At 51.9% G+C, this 23668-nt stretch overlaps 1 protein-coding gene across 1 annotated transcript; it reads left to right on the forward strand.

Moving 5' to 3' along the window:
- Nucleotides 1-5618: 5618 nt before the first annotated feature.
- On the forward strand, nt 5619-22740 carry LOC311624823 (uncharacterized protein; the record flags this gene model as incomplete). The annotated part of the gene is made up of 12 exons (XM_084888426.1): nt 5619-5727; nt 7275-7491; nt 9190-9294; nt 11295-11426; nt 12229-12313; nt 12437-12500; nt 12869-12954; nt 13675-13857; nt 15361-15414; nt 16410-16550; nt 19783-19846; nt 22598-22740. 12 exons carry the CDS (start codon nt 5619-5621, stop codon nt 22738-22740), a joined length of 1383 nt encoding a protein of 460 aa, XP_084744552.1.
- Between the last annotated feature and the right edge of the window lie 928 nt (nt 22741-23668).

Genomic DNA, 23668 nt, shown 5'->3' on the forward strand with positions numbered 1-23668 from the left:
AGAGAGAATGGTTCCAGTTACATGGGAGGTGCTCAAACAATGTTCCGATGTCATCGGCACTGCTGTCGCCTGGCCTCCAGGATGTTGGTTTATCACCGAAGGCCCTTCCTGCTTGGACAGCAACGGGACTCCATTGTCTCCCTGACGTCCCTGACGCATCAGGTTCAGCACAGACAATAGGGCCCCTGTTCTCCAGACTCCAGGCCCTCCGAGCACACAAAGTCCCTTCCTCGCACATGCACACAAGGGGCCTCACAGGAAAAGTCATTACCCAACTTCAGGGCCTGAAAAGGCATAAGAATAGCTCACAACCTGGAGAGGCAGCCCAGACTGAGTTTTTATCTACAAGACACAGGCTAGCCGAAACCGGTTTGGCTCAGTGGATAGAGCGTAGGCCTGCGGACTGAAGGGTCCCAGGTTCCATTCCTGTCAAGGGCATGTACCTTGGTTGTGGGCACATCCCCAGTAGGGGGTGTGCAAGAGGCAGCTGATCAATGTTTCTAACTCTCTATCCCTCTCTCTTCTTCTCTGTAAAAACTCAATAAAATATATTTTAAAAAAAAAAAAAAGACACTGGCTAGGCCCAGAGGGACACAGAGGGGCCAGGATAAGACCCTGCACAGGCGCTTATACCAGGGCCAGTGGGCACTTCCTCTGCCGTGGCTGAGCTCTGGGCCCAGGGCTGCAACTCCCAATGCACCACGGACTCCCAGCCACACTTATTGGTCTGTGGCCCCAACATCATTCTTTTCCCAATCATATTAAATCTAGGTGTGAACTCCAACTTAGCAAGGGAGATCCAGAAAATTGATCTCTGGCTGACCAGTGTAACTCAGTGGTTAGAGTATTGGCCCACACACCAAATGCAGCCAATTGGCGTGTCTCTCTCACCTCTCCCCCACTTTTTCCTCTCTCTCTCTCTCTCTCTCTCTCTCTCTCTCTCTCTCTCTCTCTCTCTCTCTCTCTCTCTTCCCTTCCTCTTTCCTCTCTTACTTCCACTCTCCTTAAAAATCAATGGAAAAAATACCCTCAAGGGAGGATTAACTTAAAAAAGAGGAAGTCGGTCTCCATCTTGTCTGGAGTAGGTCTCTGCTGGTTCCCTGGAGTCATACAAGGATCTGATGGGGGGGCTTCTGAGGAGCCTGGGAGATGGGGCAGAGCCTGTGGTCTTGGGTCCCATCTGGTGCCGATGGAGGAACCCCTGTCGATGCGATCCTGTCAGCAGCAGCGGGCGCTCCCACCCCCATCCCCCCACCCCCAGTCAAGCAGAAGCACCTCCCTAAACAGCCATGGCTGTGGCTCCGGTTCCAACCACCCACAACCTCTGGGGCTTCCTGGAGGTTAGTGGGTAAATAACCCCACTTCCTCACCCCACGGGGCAGGGAACAACCCCACACCAGCTCCCTGCTCCCACGATACCCCAAGCGGGCCAGAGCCCCAGGTGCCCTGGAGTCACTTGCTTGATGAGCTGTCTCTTTCCCTTACTTTCCCCCTCCCGCTACCAGAGTCTCCTGAGATCGCCTCCCAAACCAGCTCCCTGCACGCAGATCCTGCTGTGGAACCCACACCAAGACAAGCACCTGCCCTGCCAAGGGTCTGACGGACCTTCATCCCCCAGCCTTTCCCACAGCCTGCAGCACCCCCGCTTGGCAAACGAGGAAATGGAAGCTCTGACTACGTGACTACCAAGCAGCCCCTAAACATCAGCCCACAATGCCTCCTACTCTCTGTAACTTATCACTCCCCTCGGTCTTCACCTCCCAGAAAGGAGAGGTCTTCTGTGCCGGCCTCCTTCCATCTGAGGCCTGAGCCACAACCACCATCCATGCACCCCTGAGGCAGGAACCCCCAGGTCAGAACTCTAAGACCCTGCGACCTTCCTGGTCTGGGGAGGGAAAAGTCCTCTACTTCTCTCTGAGTCTTATTAGCCACCAAAGATAAAAAAAAAAAAAAAAAAAAAAAAATACCCAGTGATATCTCAACAACCCCTCCGGCCTCACAGGAGTCATTATTGTCTTTGTCTTACTGATGAGGGATCAAGTAACACCCAGCCAGTGAAATGGAAGCCAAGCCTCACCCACGTGCCCATTCCCCCAGGAAGTCTCCTTTCCACAGAGATCAGTCTGTGAGGTAAAACAGGTGGATTCCATGAGGCTCCAACCAATTCTTCCCTCCTGTCCGGGTTAGAAAGGCCAGATTTTGGAAAGGGGTGGTGGAGGGAGACCTCTAAGCTTCCACCAACATCCTGCATCAAATCCCAGTGACTCAGATGAGAAAATTAACCCCAGAGCCATTCTCTGCCCCAAGTATTTGGCAGCTATGTTAAGACCCAATCAATAGAAATAAGGGGAGCCAAAACTGGTTTGGCTCAGTGGATAGAGCGTCAGCCTGAGGACTGAAAGGTCCCAGGTTCGATTCCGGTCAAGAGCATGTACCTTGGTTGCAGGCATATCCCGAGTGGTGGGAGGGTGCAGGAGGCAGCTGATCAATGTTTCTAGCTCTCTATTCTTCTCCCTTTTTCCTCTGTAAAAAAATCAATAAAATATATATTTTTTTTAAAAAAAGAAAGAAAGAAAGGAAGGAAGGAAGGAAGGAAGGAAGGAAGGAAGGAAGGAAGGAAGGAAGGAAGGAAGGAAGGAAGGAAGAAAGGAAGGAAGGGAGAAAGAAAGAAAGAAAGGGAGCATCTTCCAACCAAAAATGACTGAGATTCTAGAATAAGTACATCCCAAATAAAATATGCTCCCAAATCACGCTAACATCAACCGCTTGCTTTCGATATTAGCCAAAGAGAGAATTGGAGCACTAGACATTGACCTAGCATTTCCTGGGCAGCTTCTGCCTTCCAGGCCCACGCTCCCATCATCAGCCCCTCTGCCTGGTGTGTCCAGCTGAAAAACGGAGTGTAACACCTACGCTGACCACATCTCTGAGCTGTGAACGGGGAAGGAAATAGTTCTGGAGAGAATCCTGTGGAAAATCTAAAAGCCACCTGGAGATGAATATGCCTGCTATCAAAATAACCACCTGGACAGCGGTTGATGAAGGTGTCCACGGTGGCAGAGCCAGCTGTGCACACTCGCCATGGGGGCACCAGGATACTCACATCAGAGGACCTTTGCATAGCAGTTTGGTTGGGAGTGAGAACTTGGGGGGCCTGGAAGCCATGTTGCATAGTAACCCTGGATTTCCCTTTCACCGGGTAGCCAGCCCCCTCTCTGAGCCCTGACTTCAAATCCAATTCTGTCTCAGGCCTGCTGAGTGACCTTGAGAAAACCACTTAACCTCTCTTAGTCTGTTTTCTTCATCCATAAAATGGAAATGAAAACAAGTAACTTCTTTTGAACCCTCTCTAGGTGCCAGGCCCTGTGTTAACATCTATATGCATTACCTCAGTGATCTTCACAGTATCCAAAAGACATATGTGGGTTTATTCTTCTCCTTTTGCAGACATGAAAAGGGAGTCCCATGAGGGAATGTAACTTGCCCACAGTTACACAGTGTCCGCATGATGGTGGGGATTTGAACGCAGGCCTGTCTGACCACAGAGGCATGGCATAGAAGCCACAAAGGGAAAAGGCATGGGGAACGGTCTCAAAGCGGTCACCGGGCTCCTCCCCTCTCCCCCCAGTATACGCCCTTACTCCCTTGGGCTCCGTGGCTGGCACATTCTGTATTAGGAGCCTCCCTGGGTCCCCTTCAAGAGTGAAGGCCCAGCCAGGCCCTGCGGCTCTGATGTCGTACCTCAGGGGAAGGGCCCAACCCCCAAACCGAATGGTCCTCCCTCTTCCTCCCTGGGGTATGCTGGCCCCGGCCTGGAGTCTGTCCTTGGAGCCTCGGGGACAGGCCCTATCAGTCTTGGCCAGAGCTCCTTGCCACCCTCTGCCAAGAGGACCCTCCCTCCCCCGAAGAGCTCGTCTGAGCACCAGCCGCAGCCAAAGGGCTGGACTTCCTGCCATGTGCCACATATGGTGGTGAGCTCAGGTTATAAACGTGTCTTTCTTGAAAGCGGGAGCCAGAGACCAGGCAGAGATTCCAGGCATCCCTATTCGTGGAGAGGTAAGGACAAAGAGGCTCACAGGGGCACGTTGAGGTGTTTCTAGAGTACCTACACTAATGTGGTGAAGTGGCGCATAGGGTCCTAGTGCCAGGCCAACCTGGGTTCAAATCCAGGCTCTGCCACCTACTCCCTGTGTGGTTTGGGGCAGGCAACACATTGTTCCTCTCTGAGCTTCAATATTGTCCTCTGCAAAACGGACCTGCTATCAGTGACCCCAGACCACTGCGGTGAGGACTCGATGATGGGATGGAACTTGTAAAGCTCTTGGCGTGGCGTCTGCCACAGAGTGAGAGCTCAAGCAGAAGGCGGGGCTGGTGCAGTGATCTAGGACAAGAGAGGGAGAGGTGGGAAGATGGTGTGAAGCACTAAAGGCAGAGAGGGAGGAGGGACTGACTTAGGTGAACTGACTGAGGGAAGTGTCTGTCATAGGACTGACAAATAGTGGGTGAATTTTAAATAATGCTAGAAGCAAAATATAAATAGCTAATGCCAAAAGTACAAGTTTTTCAGTCCAAAATTTGCAGATGCAAACAAAAACTTTCTTTTTTTATACCCAATTATATCATGGTTTTGGGCAGCTCGCGTGCCACCAAGCACCAAAAATCTGAACGTTGCTGACTCGAGGCAATGCCAGAATGTTCTCAGGCCCTCGAGGGCGGGCTCAGCTGCTTTGGAGGGGTGGGGGTAATCCTGTCCTGTCCTTGCTCAGGGGAAGCATTGCCCTCTGTGTGGCTTCTTTGCGGGCGTGCAGAGCTGTCTCCTCGGTGAGCCCTGCTTACGCCAGCCTGTGTGTCTGCGTCCCAGCTGGTCCCTGCCTTGCATTTCAGAAGCTGAGTCTCTTGGTGACGCACTTATGCCCACCCAGCGACCTCCCACCCCCACCTGCAGGCTCCAGGGTCCTGACTGTGCCCCTCTGGCCACCCTCTGCAGGGCTGGGGTTCAGCCGCCAGGACCCCGCACAAACATACTAGGTGCAATATTGAGATATTTCCTCACTCGTTGGTAAAGAGCCATGGCTTCAAGTCCCAGGGGCCCAGCTCAGCCGCTATGGTGCCTCCCCCAGGACCCTTCCCTGTCCTCCTCAAGATCCTGAAACGTCCTACATCTTTAAACACCTCACAGTGTGGCCCAGCCACACTAACCGGGGTTATAGGTCCATTGCTTGCTGAGTGCTTGGTGCATATTGTTGAATGTATTCCTCACCATTAATGTTGAAGCCCAATTTTACGGGTGAGAGGCCAGAGGTACCGAGAGATCAAGTGACCTGCTCAGGGTCACACAGCCGGGAAGTGGCAGAGCCCTGATTGGAAGGCTGCCCACCCAAGGAGGACGGACACACCAGGCGAAGAGAACTGAAAGCACTAGTGTGAGATGGCGGGAAGGGAAGGCTCTGCTCATGGACCAGTGGGCCTGGAGCTAGAGGAGAAGCAAGGGGAGGGAAGGCGGAGGGATCGTTCTAGAAGAGGCAGAGCAGGGAGGCGCTGAGCGATGGGTCCCTGGTGAGAACATGGAGGCGGCCTGGGGCTTCCCAGCTCTGTGTCCATAGGTCCCGGCCCCGAGGATGCTGCTGTTCTTGGGGTCACTGCTATGCTGGGGGCTGCTGCCCCAGGCCCAAGGGGAGGCCCAGCACCTGCTCTTTCTACGGATCAGCAAGGACCAGGTCGAAACAGGTAACATGGAAGGGGTGGGCCGAGTGAGGCAGGCCCCAGGGAAGGAGAGGGTGAGAGACGGCACCACCTCCCTAGTCGAGGCTTCTCTTCTGGCCTCCCCGTCCCCAGCAGCAGAATGAGCCTTCCTTCGCTGAGAGCTGGCCCGTCCTAGTGCCCTGGGAAAACCTCCAGGCTCCTCACACTGGCACCCACGGCCCTCTATGTATGTCCAGCCTCTCCCACCACCACCGCCCTGACCACCCCTTACACCCCCCGGGTTCTTCCTTTGCTAGTGCTGCTCCGTTTGCCTGCTGTGCTCTTTTCCTTCTTCCCAACACGTGGAATTCCAACTCATCCTTTAAGGCAAAGCTCTGATGGGAATCCCTCCCAACTTCCCCCAGAGGAAGGTCTCCCCCCTCCGGGCTCTCACAGCCCTTTGGGGAAGCCTTGTCCCAAGGGTGGCACCTGTCCTGTTTGTCTGTCTCCCTCCCTGGCTTCTGGCCGTGAGCTCCTTGTTGTCCCCCAGGCCTCACAGTCCTGCCTCACGGATCTGTTTCCTTAACTCACCACCTCAGGGCCTTCGCACATGCTCTCTCCTCTGTCTACATTGCTCTTCCCCTCAGATCTTGCAGGAGTGGATTTCTTCCCCTCATTCAGGTCTCAGTTCAAATGCCTCCTCTTCCGAGAGATTCTCTGTGACCACCCTTCTTCCAGTCATGCTCCAACTGGCCTGCGTTTTGTTTTCTTTGTGGCACTGCTTAGCGCTCTCAGAATTGCCGTGCCTGCTCCCTTCAGTGCTCAGTGTGGTCTGTCTCCCACCAGCACGCATCACCCACGAGGGCAGGAGCCACAGAGCCCCTGGTCCCAGAGCCAAGAGGGGGTAAGCACAGCTGAAACCGGTTTGGCTCAGTGGCTAGAGCATCGGCCTGTGGACTGAAAGGTCCCGGGTTCAATTCCGGTCAAGGGCACGTACCTTGGTTGCGGGCACATCCCCAGTGGGTGTGTGTGCAAAAGGCAGCTGGGCGATGACTCTCTCTCATCGACATTTCTAACTCTCTATCTCTCTTAATTCCTCTCTGTGTAAAATCAATAAAATATATTTAAAGCCAGGACCGGTTTGGCTCAATGGATAGAGCGTCGGCTTGGGGACTGAAGGGTCCTGGGTTCGATTCCGGTCAAGGGCATGTACCTTGGTTTCGGGCATATCCCCAGTAGGGGGTGTGCAGGAGGCGGCTGATTGATGACTCTCTCTCATCCATGTTTCTAACTCTCTCTCTCCCTTCCTCTCTGTAAAAAATCAGTAAAATATATTTTATATATATATATATATATATATATATATATATATATATATATATATATATATTTAAAGAGAGAGAGAGAGAGAAAGAGAGAAAGAGAGAGGGGGAGAGAGAGAGAGAGAGAGAGAGAGTAAGCACGGAAGTACTTGTTGCTAAACGGTCACCGGCCTCCCTGACCAGAGCAGGTGCTGGCTGGTGAGCGTTTGTGGAAGGACTGGAGGCAGGGGGAGCCCATGCCGAGGAGGGGCCTGTGTCCTGTGCCCTCAGATATCTCAGACCTGCTCTCGGAACACCGCATTCTGGACCGCGTGGCCAGGATACCTGTGACGGGGGCCACAGGTGAAGGAATCGCCATCCTGGGCCACCTGCCCTTCGTATCAAAAAGCCTCTCCAGGAAGAGCAGCGGGCTGGACCTGTCGCTGGTTGGGGACCTGCTCGCCGGGAAGGGCCTCCCTCTGCTGGGACAGCTGCTCCGGGCAGGCGGGTGAGTGAACGGGGCTGCTAGGCCTGTCTTTCCCCTCAGGCGCCGTGCTCTCACCAGTTACATGCAGCCCCAGGCCGTGGGGGGAGGACTGGGTGTCCGTGGAGGCTCTCTGCGGCCTGGGAAGCACTCAGCAGGTGCATTGTTCGTGTTCTTAAACCTCCCCGGGACACTTGAAATCTCCCACAGAAAAAAGCAAGGTCCAAATCAGGGATCTCTGTCTGGTACCCTCCATCTTCAGTCTACACCTGGGAATTACAGTCTTGCCTAGCGTTCTTAAAAAAATACCTTAACAAATGGCCAGCATTTAAAAACCAAGAGGGTTTTCATCCAGTTCTAGGTTTTCTGGCTATCTTCGTTTGCTGAAACGAAGGGCCGCAGCCTGAGGCTTGAACAGAAACGCACGGTGTCCGCGTTCTGGAGCTACAAGCCTGCGGTCAGGGTGCAGGCCGGCGGCTTCCTCCGAGGACTGCGAGGAAGAGTCTTCCCTGTGGCTCTCCCCCGCCCCCGAGGCTGCGGGCAATCTCTGCAGATCCTTGGCTTGCAGAAGCACCACTCTGATCTCTGCCTTCATCTTAGCACATTAGGTTTTTATTGCATAGGATTACCCAATGTCACCCAATAATATTAATTCAATAAAAAACAAAGAATGATTTGGACCAGGTAGGGTTTTCCTATGGCCCTTCCAAGCTGATGCCCCTCTGTCATCATTGATGTCTCTATCTCTCTCTCCTTTCCTCTCTGAAATTGTGTGTGTGTGTGTGTATTTATATATATATATATATATATATATATATATATATATATATATATATATTAAAAAAACAAAACTCTGGAAGATTCTACATTATAGGCAGACACACAGCCTTTGATGAGCCCGATGAGCCAGGTCCCCCTCGGGCACTGGAACTTGCTGCTGCCCATTCCGGTGGGCAACCAATGAGTCACCAGCTTGCATCTAACATCCAAAAAGTACATAAACGTCGGGCTCCTCTCACCAAGGGGAGCAGAGGCTCATCTCCTCCCTCCCAGCTGTTCAGCAGGGCAGATGGTTCCTGCCAGATGGCAGTGGGTACACCAGCCATCTTGCTTTTACAGACTCTCACCTGCCCACTTCCCTTCTGCAGAACGCCTACACTGAGTTCAGACAGGTGAAATGTGTATAGACAGCTCTTCCACTGTATTCTCCCTTTTTACAGAAGGTGAGGCCCTTGTCGAAACCGGTTTGGCACAGTGGATAGAGTGTCGGCCTGTGGACTGAAAAGCCCCAGGTTCGATTCCGGTCAAGGGCATATACCTTAGTTGCAGGCACATCCTCAGTAGGGGGTGTGCAGGAGGCAGCTGATGGATGTTTCTAACTCTCCTTCCCTCTCTCTTTCTCTCTGTAAAAAATCAATTATATATATATATATATATATATATATATATATATATATATATATATATATATATATTTTTTTTTTTTTTTTTAATAAAAAATGAAAAAGGTGAGGCCCTAAGGTCTGGAGAGAAAAGGGACCTGTAAGGTCTTCGAGGCTTGGAGGCTGGAACTGGAGCCCAGTGTTCTGCAGCTGAGCTGGGGTCAGGGAGGGGTTGTCCCAAAGCTGCCCCTCCCTTCCTGGGGTCCACTCCTACTCTAGACACTACACACACACTCCACAGAAGCCTTACCAGGCTGTGCCACCTCCATCCCTCTCGCAGGTTGATCATAGAAGATGCCAAAGGACCCGAGGTCACCCTGCAAGTCCTGAGCGACAGCCTGCTGCAGGTCACACTGCGGTGCAAACTGTACCTCTCGCTCCAGAGGTGAGTGCCCGGGCGCTCCCTCCTAGCTTCCTCCGCAAGCAGCGGGCAGCCTGCACTGCTGACAAAAGCTTGCTGCCTGTGTCACCATAGCATTGTAAGAATCCTTTCCGCTTGTTTCAAAGCCACCTTTACTCATGGGGAAACTAAGGCACTGAGTGGGAGAGGGACGTGCCCCAGATACCACAGGGAATCAGCCACAGAAGCTGAGATAAAACCCTCTGACTTCCATGTCACCCCATCTGCCTAAAAGGCTGATGCATTAACAGGATGGTCTGAGGAGGATCTAATTCAAGGTCACCTTGGAGTTCAGCACTCCTAGACTCCAATCCCACTTACCATCTAGGCAACTTGAGCAAGGGCAACCATTCCTTGGGCCTTAGTTTCCTCACCTATAAAATGGGGATGATCAAGTCCCCTGCTGAACTTGGCTGTTGAGAAAGTACACACTGCCCATCTGCGTTCAGATTGCTCGCTAAACCGTGGGGGAAGATGCTGGCCTGGGGTTATAAAAACAACAGCCAACAGAGGAAGTGCTGTGGCGGTATTTGCACATGAAACAGAAATATTTTTTAATATGCTTTTATTGATTTCAGAGAGGAAGGGAAAAGAAGAGAGATAAAAACATCAATGATCGGCCAAAACCGGTTTGGCTCAATGGATAGAGCGTTGGCCTGTGGACTGAAGGGTCCCGGGTTCGATTCCGGTCAGGGGCATGTACCTTGGTTGTGGGCACATTCCCAGTAGGGGATGTGCAGGAGGCAGCTGATAGATTTTTCTCTCTCATCAATATTTCTAACTCTCTATCCCTCTACCTTTCTCTCTGTGGAAAATCAATAAATTTTTTTTTTTTCAAAATAAAAAACATCAATGATTAGAGAGAATCATTGATCACTTCCTCCTGCCCACTCCGCCCCCTCCTACTGGGGATCAGGCCCGAAACCCAGGCATGTGCCCTAATCAGGAATCAAACCTTGACCTCCTGGTTCATAGGTCGAAGCTCAACCACTGAGCCATACTGGCCTGACAAGGAATATTCTTCAATGTCTTTTAGAAATATTTTTTTTTGTTGTAAAATGTGGCTTTCTTGGTATAGCTTCCCTTTTTGATAGAGGAGCACAAAGAAATATTTCTTTGATAGAGGAATGGGCATAAAGAAATATCTCTCTGCTATACAATAAATATAATATCACCCTTGTAATGATGTGCAGTAAAAATACAACTTGATCCCTGACCTGGTGGAACTGTAGCAAACTAGAGAGCATATAGCCCATCTCAAGGTCACCCTCAGCACCTCCCAAGAGATTGCCACCCAGGGAGGACTCTGGCTTCATATTGTCTGGTCTTTCAGGTTTTCCAAAGTGTGAACTCCATATTCTTTTTTTTCTCCATCACCATTTATCCTTCATGTCCTCTTCTACCTCCACCCCCTCAGCAATCACCATACAGTTGTACATGTCCAGGAGTTCCTCTCTCTTTTTTTTTTTTTTCTTTTTCTTTTTCTTTTTTTTTTCTTTTTCTTTTTCTTTTTTTTTTTTTCTTTTCTTTTTGCTCAATCACTCCACCCTCTCCAGCACCAACACCCAAGCTGTCTGCCTGCTATCCATGAGTCTGTCTCTATTTTGCTCAGTAGTTCAGTTTGTTCATTAAGTTCCGCATATGTGAACTCTATATTCTTTTATTATCTATTCATTTTTTTTATTTATTTCAGAGAGAAAGAGAGAGGGAGAGAGAGATTTTTTTTTTTAATCTATAAAGAGAATCGGGGATCAAGCCTGCCACCCAGGCATATGCCCTGACCTGGATTCTAACCATGACCTCCTGGTTCATAGGTCCACACTCAACCACTGAGCCATTGTAGCTGGGATTGAATTCCATATTCTTAATCAACTCCCCTGGTGTTTATTTGAGCCCTCTGGGCCATTGCAGGCCACTAGCCTGTGCCTTCTGGTCTCAACCTTGGGCTGTGGCGTGAAGCCTGTCTAGACACATTGTCCCTGCAGGATCCTGCGGCTCAGAGTCATCAAGAACATCCGCATGGGGATACGGCTGGAGCAGACAGGGAACAAGACCACGGTGGCCTTTGAGGAGTGCCACACCCCACCAGGATTCCTGAGCATCACTGTTCTGGAGCAGTGAGTACCTGCCCACTCTGCGCCTCCACTGGGTGGAGGTGGGTGCCAGGCCTCCATGCACTGCCCCTGCAGCTCCGCCCCTCACTGAGGCTCAGGGCTGAGGCTGCCTGTCCCAGCATAGTTGTCTAGATTGACTGAAGACATCAGAGTCAGGATCATCGCCAAGGCCACAGGCCACACCACCATCAGTATCTCCAGCCTCAACGTTGAATGTCATGGCTAAGCGTGTGCATCAAATCTCAGCTAGGCTGCTTTCTAACACAGGGGCCCCTTGCCAAGCTATCTGACTTCTAGTAAAACAGGATTTCTCACAGAACCCAGCCAGCTCGGGTGGTTGTGGGGAACAGATGAGTGGGCCATGGGACCCACTTAGCATTAAACCTTCCGCAGAAGGTGGCCACTACCCGTGATTCTCAAATTACCCGGCACAAATGCCATTTCCTTCATGAAACCCGCCGTGACTTCTACTGCCAATCGTGATCTCTCCCTCTTTGAAAGTCACAGAAACATTTATCAGAGAGATAAGGAGATAGAGGCAGGGAGGATGAGTCAGGAAGAAATAAAGAGGAGCAGGAGAAAGTGAGGGAGGTAGAATGCAAGAAGGCAGGAAGGATGAAAAGGCAGAAAAGGAAAGGGAGGAGATAGGAGGGAAACATCAGGTGAGTAAGGAAGCAGCCACTCTGAATTTCCATGTTACATAGGCTCACAGGGACCTTCCTCAGCCCTGCCCTGGACTCCCTGTTATGGCCTCAGTCTCCCATTCACTGGGGTCTCAAACCCCATCTGCTCTCCCCTGCCCTAGGATGAACTTCCTCCTGGTGAATGAAGCTCTGGGGATGGTGACACGTGTCCTGGACCAGGCATTGCCCTTCCTCCTGCAGAAGATAGTGAGTTGCTCGTCCTCCCCTCCCCCCCCCACCCCCCACCCCTTGGAAAAGGAGCACAACCCCAAAGGAGAGCACTTAACCTCACCCAACCCCAACCAAGACCCCCTCATGCCTTCCCTCCAGGTGTGTCCCGTGGCCACGACCCTGCTCAACTCGCTGCTGGAAGACCTGCTGCACATCCACCTGTGTATGTTGGTCCAGGCTCATCTGCCGTCCCTGTGCTGTGTGCCCGGAACTGTCCTGGGCTCTGCTGTGATGGGAAACAAAGCACACCAACCCTGCCCACCGCGGGCCTGCTTTCCAGTGGGGGAGGAAAGGGGCAATGTGCCTCTGACCCTGTAAAGTAAGATCATCAGAGGCCCAGAGAGTAGGCTCTGTGATAATGCATATAACCTGGCACAAAGGTATTGCTCAATAAATGGCCGTTGTTATAAGAAGCCCAGCCCAGCCCATAAAGGACTTAAAGCTGAGTGGAGAGGGAGGACAGATTCTCCGTTTTGCTGCCTCCCCGTGCCCTGGGGGAGGCTGAGTGCCAGATTCCTTTCCTCCCTGTAGCCCGGGCCCTCTCAGGCCCAGAAGACTTCCGGTACTATGTCACCACCACGGAGTTCACCGAGGATGCCATCCTGATGAAAGTCCTGGTGAGCCAGCCCCCTGGCCAGGGCACACCTCCAGGGGCATCTGGGAGAGGATGGACAAAGAGAATGTGATGGGGCTTCTTTGGCCGGAAGCACAAAGGGGAGGAGGGGGAGGAGGAAGAGGCAAAGGAAGACCCAGGTCCCTGCCCTCGGAGCTCGTGCTGAGCCCAGGGAGTCCTTCCTCAATGCAGGAGAGGCCACAGGGCTGCGTGTCCCAGGAGCAAGGACCAAGCCCCAACTACAGGCAGGGGCTGCAGGGCCATGCGCAATGCCCCGTTGGGAGGGTCCCCTCAAATGCGAAAATGAATCCCAGAGAAACGACAAGGCTGGCTGCCCATCTGTCCCCATGGAACGAGAGGAGGTCAGGAAGGATTGAGTAGATAGGAAGGACTGCCGATAACAGGGTGCACAGAAGGGAGTAGCGTCAAGTGAGGGAGAAGCAAGGAAACAACAGGTCATGGGTTCAAAACCCAGCTCCACCCCCTACCATGTGTAGGATCTTAAGTAGTCACCTCCCCTCTCTGGGCTCCAGTGTCCTCGCCCGAGAAATGGTACCAATGATAGTCCCCATCTCACGGAGCTGTCGTGAGGCTCCAATGAGATTGTGCACGGAAACGGTCAGCACTGAGCCTGCGCACAGTGAGTGTGTGTGAGCTGTAACCGGTTGTTGGCCAAGGAGGCTGTTCCCACGGAATCTCTTCTTCCCCCTTCATTTCTCTGAAGCTCGTGACCCCCTGCGGCCCAGGCCAGAGAGCCCCAAGGTTGGACCTCCTGGGCCCCCAGCCCCTCCCAAAATTAGCCCAGGGCAGCATGGCAGACCTGGCCTTTCGGGTGGACACCTACAATGACATCCTGTCCTGCCTCTACGCCAGCAAGGAAGTCTGCATGGACCCCCGGGACCCCACGGTGAGTGGAGGGGGAGGGGAGGAAGGGAGGGTGGGACATAACAAATGTTACTGCTCTGTTTTCACATGAGAAGCCAAGGGTGAGCCGGCAGAAATCCCCTTCTGGGTGGCCTAGGGAAGCCACTTCTCCTCTCTGGACCTCACCCGGATAACTCCTCCGGCAGAGACGTCCCTTCCTCTCGTTGGCTCGCTTCACAAAACGCATCCATCCATTTATGCCCAAATATTTACTAACGGCCTTCTGTGAGCCAGGGTCTGTGCACACCGGTCCCTGCCCTGGCAGAACCCAGTCAGATTGGGGAGTAGAACCCAAACAAGAAAACAGTCCGATACATGAAATAATATAGAGTGATGGATCAGTAAGTGACTGGTGGCAAGAGGAGAGGGCTCCCTACCCTGGACAGGGAAGTCGGTGAAGATCTCTCTAAGGCGCTGTCCTGAATGGTATGTTTACTGTGTCCCCCATTTTGAGGGCAGGACTGTGAACAGGATACTATGTGAAGGGCACACAGTGGGTACTCAGTAAACACTGAAATATAAAATCCTAAGATTCCTATCTGGAAGAGTTCTGATGTTATTGCTCCATTTTTGCAAGAGGAAACCAAGGTCCAGCTAGGAAAAGTGACTTGTCTAGGGTCAATTTGCACTGGAGCCCCGTCTCCTGCCTCCTCATGCTCTTCCCTCCAGCCCACACAGGTGGGGCAGCTCAGAAACAGTTAGACGTGAACCCTGTAATTCTACGTCCAGAGAAATTCTTACACCGGAGGGCAAGAATGTATGTGCAAGGGGTTCTTTAACCTAGGTGACCATCAAATAAGGAATTTAAAAAATAAGTCAGGTTATGTTCATAAAAAGCAGAACACTATGTGACTGATAAAAAGAATGGAGTTGTTCTATGTGTACTGATGGTGAGAGGAATAAACAAGGTGTAGGGCCACATGGTTAAAATTTTCCCATCTATTCATGCTTACATGTGTAGGGAAAATGTCTGTCAGGATACACTCCAAAATGTCCACAGTGGGTACCGCTGAAGGGAGAAGGGGGAAGAGGTGTTAGACTTTTACTTTTTACTTTATACAATTTGTTGTGTTTTTTTATAATGATTTATGACAATCTTCAAAAATCAATGCAGCATAGGTAAATTGATAGAAATGGGATATACTTGTTTTAAATATAGGAAAATATTCATAGAAGAATCTCTAGGTGATACGTACACAAATGTTTCCTATAATGTTCTTTCACCTTTGATGCCTGTGTGAAAATTTTCACAATAAAATGTTGGGGGAGGGAGAGATCATTGAAACAATAAAAGGTTATTCTTTCCAGGTAAGTCCTAATGAGAATCCAAGTGAATGGCTCCTCCCGTGCAGACTGACTGGTGTGCAGGTGGTGCATTCTGTTGGGGACAATTACATCTCATTGAACCCCAATTGACATCCCCCACACCTGCTCGGAACAGATCTAAGGATTCAAAAGGCCAACACACATTTTGCCCTTTTTCCAGGCTGCCTACCTCATTCAGCTGTTGTCACTGAGAGGATTGGACCCCAGGCCCAAGGTGAGTGTGTTGCCAGCTCCCCCCGCCCTCACCTCCCCCAGCTCCCTGGTAAGGATCCCAGAAAAGATTCGGGGCAGGGAGAGCAGGATCTGGCCCTCTGGGCATGACCCATTTGGCCAGAGTTTCCTCCTGTGGACTCACAGAATCATTGCACTTGCTTCGTGGGTGTTGTGAGAATTAAAGGAGGTGATTCAAGTAAGGCCCTCAGCTCCGCGCCCACCCAGTGACCATGGCACGAGGCTGTCATTATCCACCACCGAGCAAGACACCAGCCTGCTGAGCGAGGCACAGTGAGCAGTGGCTGTGTGCCAGGCCCCTCCCTCTACGTGGACATAATTCTCAGCACACCTGCACTCTCACACATTTTCATACATCAGCAAACAGATTCAACATGCTGAATTCGCTTGCCTAAGCTCACGTTGCTCAGTAAGTGGCAGAATCAGAATTTGAGCCCAGTCCCAGACTCCGAAATCCACGCTCAGTGTCCTCTCTCCAAAGGCTCCTCGAATAGGGCACCCGAATGGCAGCAACCACAACCACCACAATCGATAACAATAGCATTTCTGGGTGCCGGGTTCTGTTCTGAGCACTTGATATCAATGAATTCATTTTATCCCCACAATGACCTTATAGGATAGACATGATGATTATCCTCATTTTACAAGTATGAAAACTGAGGCACAGAGAGATTAGGAAACTTGTCTCAGGCCACACAGGTTGCGGGTGGTAGAGCTAGGACTCCAACTCCAAAATCTATGTTCGTACCTGCTATGCATGCCCGGGAGAAGGAGGATGTAACCTGACCTCCAAGGAGTTCAGTGAGAGAGTAACCTTCTCGAGGTCACACCGCAGAACTGGAACAAAACCTCAAGACACCCTGACTCCTCAGGTGGTCTCCCCCCCCTCCCCGTTCCTCCAAGCTGGGGGCTGAGGAAAGCCATCGCCTTGGCCTGCCCACACCTTTAAGCTTCGACTTCATTCTGGCTTTTGAACAGTCCCCAGGGAGAATGGGACTGGCCATCAGGACCCCTGAGCCTCCCACGCTCCGCCTTGACGGTCACAGGGCCACGGTCACCCAGCAGGGCTCCCTCGTGCTGCTGAGGCCCAATAGCACCCCCTCTGTCTCCGTTTCCTGGGTGAGTGAAGCCTCAACTTCTTTGTTCCCCAGGGGCCCTGGGTCCACTTGAGGGCCCCTCCCGGGCCCTGCCTGAAGCGGCGTGACAGAAAAACAGCAGCAAACCTCACTGCCACATCATCTACTGATAGTCAACCAGCCCACCCCCAAACAGCCTGCTGTTAAAACATGAAAATACTTTAACACCTCCTGCCTCAGGTCAGGCCCAGTGCTCCCTGAGAACCCCCTCAGCAACTATAGGATTTTGCCTCCGGGATTCTCTGCTCAGTGCCCTGGCGTGGCAGCATGTTAACTGTCTGCCCTGGACATGGCTGCACCGAAAGCCCTTGTCCACAACAGAAGATCAGAGAAATGCAGTTGATGGAGGGGCTCAATGTGTCTGCACTCTCTCCTCCCCGAGAGAGAGGTGACCCAAGCTAGAGAGGGCCAGGCCCTGGAGAAATACAGCTCCCCCAAGTTGCAACTTCTCTATCCTGAGACACCCCCCCACACACACACACCCCGGAATCCCTATTTGCCATTCCACAGACCCTGACATTGGGGCGGTGCCTCATCTAAGGGGCGGGAGAGTCGCCCCACCTAGCCGAGCCCAGCGGCATCGGTGGGCACAGCACGATCTCGGGATCCTATTGGCATGGTTCTGGGGCAAAGAAACAGTCACCCCTGGCTGTGGTGAAAGCCCTGCTTCCCGTGTATACGGTGGCCATGGGAATACGGTCATCCATAGAAACCTCCTAAACACCAAAGGGTCCTCTGGCTTCCGGCAACCTCAACCCCCAGCCAGCTGGCACCTGCAAAGGGCTTTCCACCCACTGGGCTGAGTCCCTTCCCTGTATCCACCCCCAACCCCCAAAGCCTTCCCTGCCCTCCAGGAGCACCCAGCACCCACCTCGCCCTCTCCTGGGCAACACCAACACAGTCATAATTTGAACTCATGCAAACCAGCGGCTGAGCTGCTGGTAGGACTGGGTGAGAGGGGGCTGGCCCCAGACAGGTACTCGTGGGAGGTGGACGCGAAGGGAATCACCTCTAACCAGGATGTAAATTCTTCTCCGGTTCTGACTGAATTTCACTTTGCCCTAGAAACTCCTTTCCAAGGCTATGTTTTCCTCAAGAAATCATAAATTAAAACTCCAGTTCACTCCCTACAGGTAAATTATTTTGGCGTTGGATGTTGAACAAATAAGATGACTCATGCAGAGAGAGATGGAGGGAGGGTGTGGTTAAGGGGTACACGTGTTTATGCCTGCTGTCAGCTGAACAGAGTGGTTTATAGGAGGAGGGGGAGAGGAAGACATGGGGAGAGGGAGGGAGAGAGGGAGGACGGGAAGGAAGGAAGGAGGGAGGAGGTTGTGACTCGAACCTCACTGAGCACTGTACCCCCAAGCAGCTGCCCTGACTAAAGGGGTGATCTCTTTTCTCTGGCAGCACCATGGTCACCCTGAGCACTTACCCTGCTGGCCTCGCAAAGCAGGTGAGTCTTCCTTGGCCTCCCTACTGTCCTGAGGCCCACCAGCAGACCCTGAGTTGTTGATGTAGGGGATTCAAAGACTCACTCACTTTCTGTCCCTCATTTCATCTTGTCCTGGAGCCCCCATGCCCACCGGGGTGGGGGTGCACCCAGCACTTAAACTGGTCCATTTAATTCTTTCGTTCACTTAACACTGAGTACCTGTCACGTGCCCACCTTGTCTTAGGATGCATTGGTGAACAAAACAAAGGTCCCTGCCCTAGCAGAACTCACATTCATAGTATATAATATATAAGGTAAATCATATATTATGTAGGCAGGTGGCAGTGCTGTGGGAAAAGCAGAGGAGGGGAAGAGGTAGGTAGAGGCAATGTTAAAAAGGTCAGGGAAGGCCTCATTGAGAAGGTGAATGTTTGAGCAAAGACGGGAGGAGATAAGGCACATGTGTCAAACACAAGGCCCGCGGGCCAAATCCAGCCCGCCAGGCCTTGCAATGTGGCCCGCACCGCGCTGTCATCACTGCACTCCGCTATCAGTTTATGACATTGTCAGTTTATGACTGTTCAGTAAACCATTCGGCCCGCGATTTAGGCTGGATTTTAGATTTTGGCCCCTTCTCTGATTGAGTTCGACACCCCTAAGATAAGGGAAGGAGCGGTGGGAATATGGGGACAGAGGGGACCAGAGGCCCCAAGGCAGGGGTGTGCCTGATCGTTCTGGAAACGGCAGGTGCCAAGGTGGCTGGAGCAGAGAGGGTGAGTAGAGGTCAGAGAGGGCAGGGCTAGACCCATCAGGGCCTTCTAGTCAGGACTGGCTTTTACCAAGTGGCATGAAAGCCCATAGAGGAGCAGACAGAAGGGCCAGGGTGGAGGCAGTGAGGCCACCCCACCCCCAGGCTTGCAGACTATGCAGAGGCCGCTGAGGCACGAAGCACGTGGTGGCAGTGGTGGCAGGTGCAGGACGGTCTGAAAGAGCTAGTAGAGCGGCAGGATGGGGAAGGTGAGCGGTGCATCCCGGATGGCACCAGGATTTGGAAGGGCACCTCCTTCTCTGCAGGCAGGAAACAGCCTCTTTCAGGAGAACGCTCCGTTTGTGCCTCCCGCAGGGCTGTGGGCCCCTCGCTGGGTTTCCTCACCCCCGAGCCCCGCGTCCTAAACCACGGCACCCACATAGGCAGTGTGGGGTTCTCTGTCGTGGGCCTGGTCTGGCCACTCCTGTTAATGAGTCCACAGGCAGAGCACGTGGTCTCTTCCCCCAGGGGTGTCCCTGCTCCTGCACGGGGAGAGCTCCGCATCACCCCTCCGTCTGAGGGAGACCCATGCCATCCCCTCCTCCCGCCCTGGGGACATCCCATCACCCTCCACTCCCACAGGCCGGGAGCCTCATGCTGCAAGATGAAAAAACAACAAAAGGACTGAACCTGTACAGAAAGCACTTCCACATTATCATGCCTGTTCTATCCGGTCTTGCTCCAGCCTTACTTGGGGGCTTCCTCTGGCCCAACCGTTTCCCTCTCCCAGGGCTGCCCTGAGCGATGAGACAGTCATCGGGACAGGGGGTGAAGGCTGCTTTTCCCGGCCCTCAACTTTCCCCGGTCCTTTCACTAATCTGTCCATCTGGCTCCAACGGCCTTAAAAAGCGGGGTCCCCAGGACTACTCCTGATCTCCTGTGGGTACCTATCCACTGGGGTCCCCCCTTCCAGGGGTCACAATCTGCCGACCCAGCTGAAGTGACCCTCCAGTCCTCTTTCACCTGTTGCAGAAAGAACGTCTGAAGGCCTTTGTCTCGGAGCTTCTGAGGAGGGTGTTTTTGCCCCATCACAACGGTGAGTCCCACTGGTGTGCCCTCATGCCCACACACCATCTAGCTTGGAGAAGCATCCACAGTGCCCAAAGCTCTGCGCGTACAGCCGCCTTCTGTCTTGTTCCCTCGGGCTGGTTAAGAATCGCCCACGCACACGGCAAATGGAGGCAGCACAGAAACCCCGAACCCTGGAGTGTGGTGGGTGAGGAGGGTGGGGAAGGGGCCACGTGTGCCGTCCTGTTCTTCGCCCAGGCAGTACGGTGACAGGAACTCAGATGTGGGGCGAGGAGCTGGGAAGGGCTTCCTGGGGGAGGTAGGGGTCAGCGTGGAAAGTGAAAACAGGAAGGCCCATCAGAGGCGGTGGAGCCCACAGTTCACAACGCCAATGCCTACACGACCCAGGTGGGTTACACACCCAAAGGAAGCAGCCCAGGTGAGGCCTCGGCAAGCATGCCCCCCTTAAGTGGGACGCTAACTTAAGAGTCTAGTCGGGTGCCTCTTCCCCATAGAACTCATGGGTTTCCTCGCCTCCCCTGATGCAGTCTGTGTAACCATCGTCCACCCACCCCCATGATTATTTGGTCAGCGCATGTGTCCACAAACACAGACGTGATTACTCATCTCTGATAAATTACCTGGCTCGGCCTCCTTGCCGTTCAGATAGGCCAGAGGCATTGAGTAACTTAACCAAGGTCACACAGCAAGTCTCTGACAGAGCTGAACCCAGAACCCTAGCTTCTTGCTTCCCTAACAGGGGCTCTTCTCTGTGTTCCAACTCAAGGACTCATGTTGGGCCTGCAGAGTGAGGCCAGAAGAGCAGGCAGAGGCTCAAAGGCTAGCCAGGCTGAAGACTTTGGCATCTATTCTAAGGCCCAGGGGAGGTTCTGGGCATGAAGTGAGCAATTTGTGCTCAAGAAGGAGGTGGGGAAGGATGGTGACAAGGCAGTCAGAGAGAGTGCAGGTAGGCAAGGATGCAACCTGACCTGGGATGAGGCAAAAGATGAAGGAGAAAGCCTCACCCCCATCCCCGTTTTGCTAGTACCTATCACAGGAAGCTCATTCAACAAGTGTATCTTAGATCCTGGCCAATGGGAAGGGTGGTGTGCCTCAACAGGTAAATGGATAACGAAGATGCAGTACACACACACATACACACACATGCACACGCACACATACACACACACACATACATACACACACACACACACACACACACACACATTATTCAGCCATCAAAAAAAAAAAGAATGAAATCTTGCCATTTGAGACAACATGAATGGGGATTCAGGGTATTATACTTAGTGAAATAGTCAGATAGAGAAAGACAAATACTGTATGTTTTTACTTACATGTGAAATATTACAAAAAGCAAATAAACAATAAAGAGACAAACTCATAGATACAGAGAATAAGCTGATGGATGCCAGATAAGGGGGCAGACTGTAATGGGAGAAAATGGTGAAGGGGATTAAGAGATGCAAACTTCCAGTTATAAAATACATAATCCATAGAAGTGTGAAGTACGGCACAGGGAATACAGTCAATAATACTGTAATAACTTTGTATAGTAACAGATGGGTACTAGACTTATTACGGTGACCACTTCTTAGTGTCAAATCATTATGTGTACACCTGGAACTAATATAATATTATGTGGAAACTATATTTTTGGAAAAGATCAGAGGATAGATGGAAGACCAGAGGTACTATCCCTCTTCCTCTATCCCAACCCCCACCTAACTGGACCAAATACCACATTAGGCCAGCAAGAGGAATTAGATCCTCCCCTGAGCCCAGAGTGCTGACGGGTGGATGAGGTGGGGTGAGGGTTGGTTAGTGCAGAGGACAGGGGGAAAGGGGCATATGTCAAGTTTGCCAAAGCTCAGTGTGTCAAAAATCGACCAGCCAAATGATGAATTCATTGAAATTCAATCTGAAAACTGACCATATTCAAGTTCACTACATTTACCAATTCACCAAAAACTTTCTTGAAGAACTATTTTTTATATATTTAATAATGTAGTATATTCATGAATATTTTCCCCTCTTTGATACATTCAATGGATATTTTCTTTTTCATTTATTGTGTATGTGTTAATCCTTACCTGAGAATATTCTTTCCATTGATTTTTAAAGAGAAAGTGGAAGGGAGGGAAGGAAAGTGAGAGAGGGAGAGAGACAGAGAGAAACATTGATGTGCACCACACATGCCCTGATTGGGTCCAACACTCTAACGACACCAGCCAGGGCGTCAATGGATATTTTCTTATTAATATAATCAAATTTCTAGTGTTTTAAAGTTAATTTTTCAATTTATCCTGACTTTTTTTTCTAACCCTTTTCTGAGATATTTCCTATTTCTGCCAAGATTTTAGCATTTTTCAGGCATGTATAGCATTTTTCAACCATTTCTCACAATTAAACAGGAACAATAAAATTCATTGATACAATCATCAGAAGACTCCAACATAATGAACATTCCTTAAAATTGTGCTAAGAAGAATAACTTTGTAAGAAGGCATCTATAGTTACTGAATATGTCTGAGAGAAGTTCCTGTAAAATAGGATGTTAATAAATGGGTGGGCATTAGAGAGGCCTGGCCTTCTGGGGGGGCTGCCTGAAGGGGGTTGGAGATGCTGCTCCCCAAGGAAGGGAAGGGGGCACATCAGTCCCTCCCCTGCCCTGGGCATTGGAGCAGCCAGGGGTCCGCGGGCCGGCCCACACTGCCCAGCCTGCACACAGGACTGAGAGCCTTGCCCGTCCCGTTCACAGAGCTGCTCGGAGAACAAACCCTCCCACTGCCCAGCATCAAGGGCATCTCCTTCAACAAGGCCTGCATGGAGTTCTCTGAGGTAAATGCTGGGAAAAGAAGCTTCTGGAGGCACAATGGGAGGTCAGAGCTAAAAGGGCCTTAGCGTCACCATGGTCCCTGTCCTGCTGAGGCAGAAGCTGGGGCCTGGGCATAGGAGGCCCTACATGTGGCAAGCCCTTCACCTTCCTTAACTCACCGTCTCCCACAGCCATCCTGGGGTAACGCCCCCTTTACAGGTGGGAAGACTGAGGCTCCGTGGGGCTGCATGCATCCCTCAGGGGGCCAGACCGTAGGCTCACTGAGAGGCTCAATGCCTTACCCAGGTGGTCGTCACCATTAGTTGCATGAAGTTGATGCTGTGACTTGTCCCATCTTACAGACAAGCGAGTTAGGGCTCAGAGAAGCAAAATCCCGGCACGGCCACAGCAGCTGTCTCACGTCAGAGCCACTCCTCTAGAGGCAAAGGAATAGGCGGTGGTGGGCTCATTGGCTCACACACTGATTCACTTCTAAGCCGCCTCGCACGTTGTGCCAGGTGCACAACTGCAGGGTGTATCACTCATCCTGTCGTTTCCATGAGTGGCACCACCTAGAAGTGGGCGGTGCACAATCTGGGCCTCCTTCCCTGGCTTCCCTGCTCACGCACTCATTCACTGCCACTCATGCAGCCAGGCAATGTATGGCACTAGCTGCTCTGTGCCTGGCCTGTGCTGAGTGATGCTGGGACAAAGAGGTGAGATAGACCCGGTCCCTGACCCCCGAAAGCTCCCACTCTGGTGAAGAAGAAGGTACAGGCAGGAGCACTTGGATTCTAGCAGCGTGGACGGGCCCAGCAGAGGCATGGGCACGGTGGGTGGGAGCAAGTAGAAGGCTCTAGCGCGGTGACAGGTCCACCTCAGAGTGACCTGCCGGGATGAACCCAAATGCCTCAGAGACATAGAAGCCCTTGATACTTAGGCTTTCAGGAAGAGCCCTGAAGACCAGCCTGTTCCCTCCCTCACTGACATTTCCAAGACCCTCCTTGCCCTCCA

Source organism: Pipistrellus hanaki (genome assembly GCF_964339955.1).
Source record: "Pipistrellus hanaki genome assembly, chromosome: 6".
Lineage (NCBI taxonomy): Eukaryota > Metazoa > Chordata > Mammalia > Chiroptera > Vespertilionidae > Pipistrellus > Pipistrellus hanaki.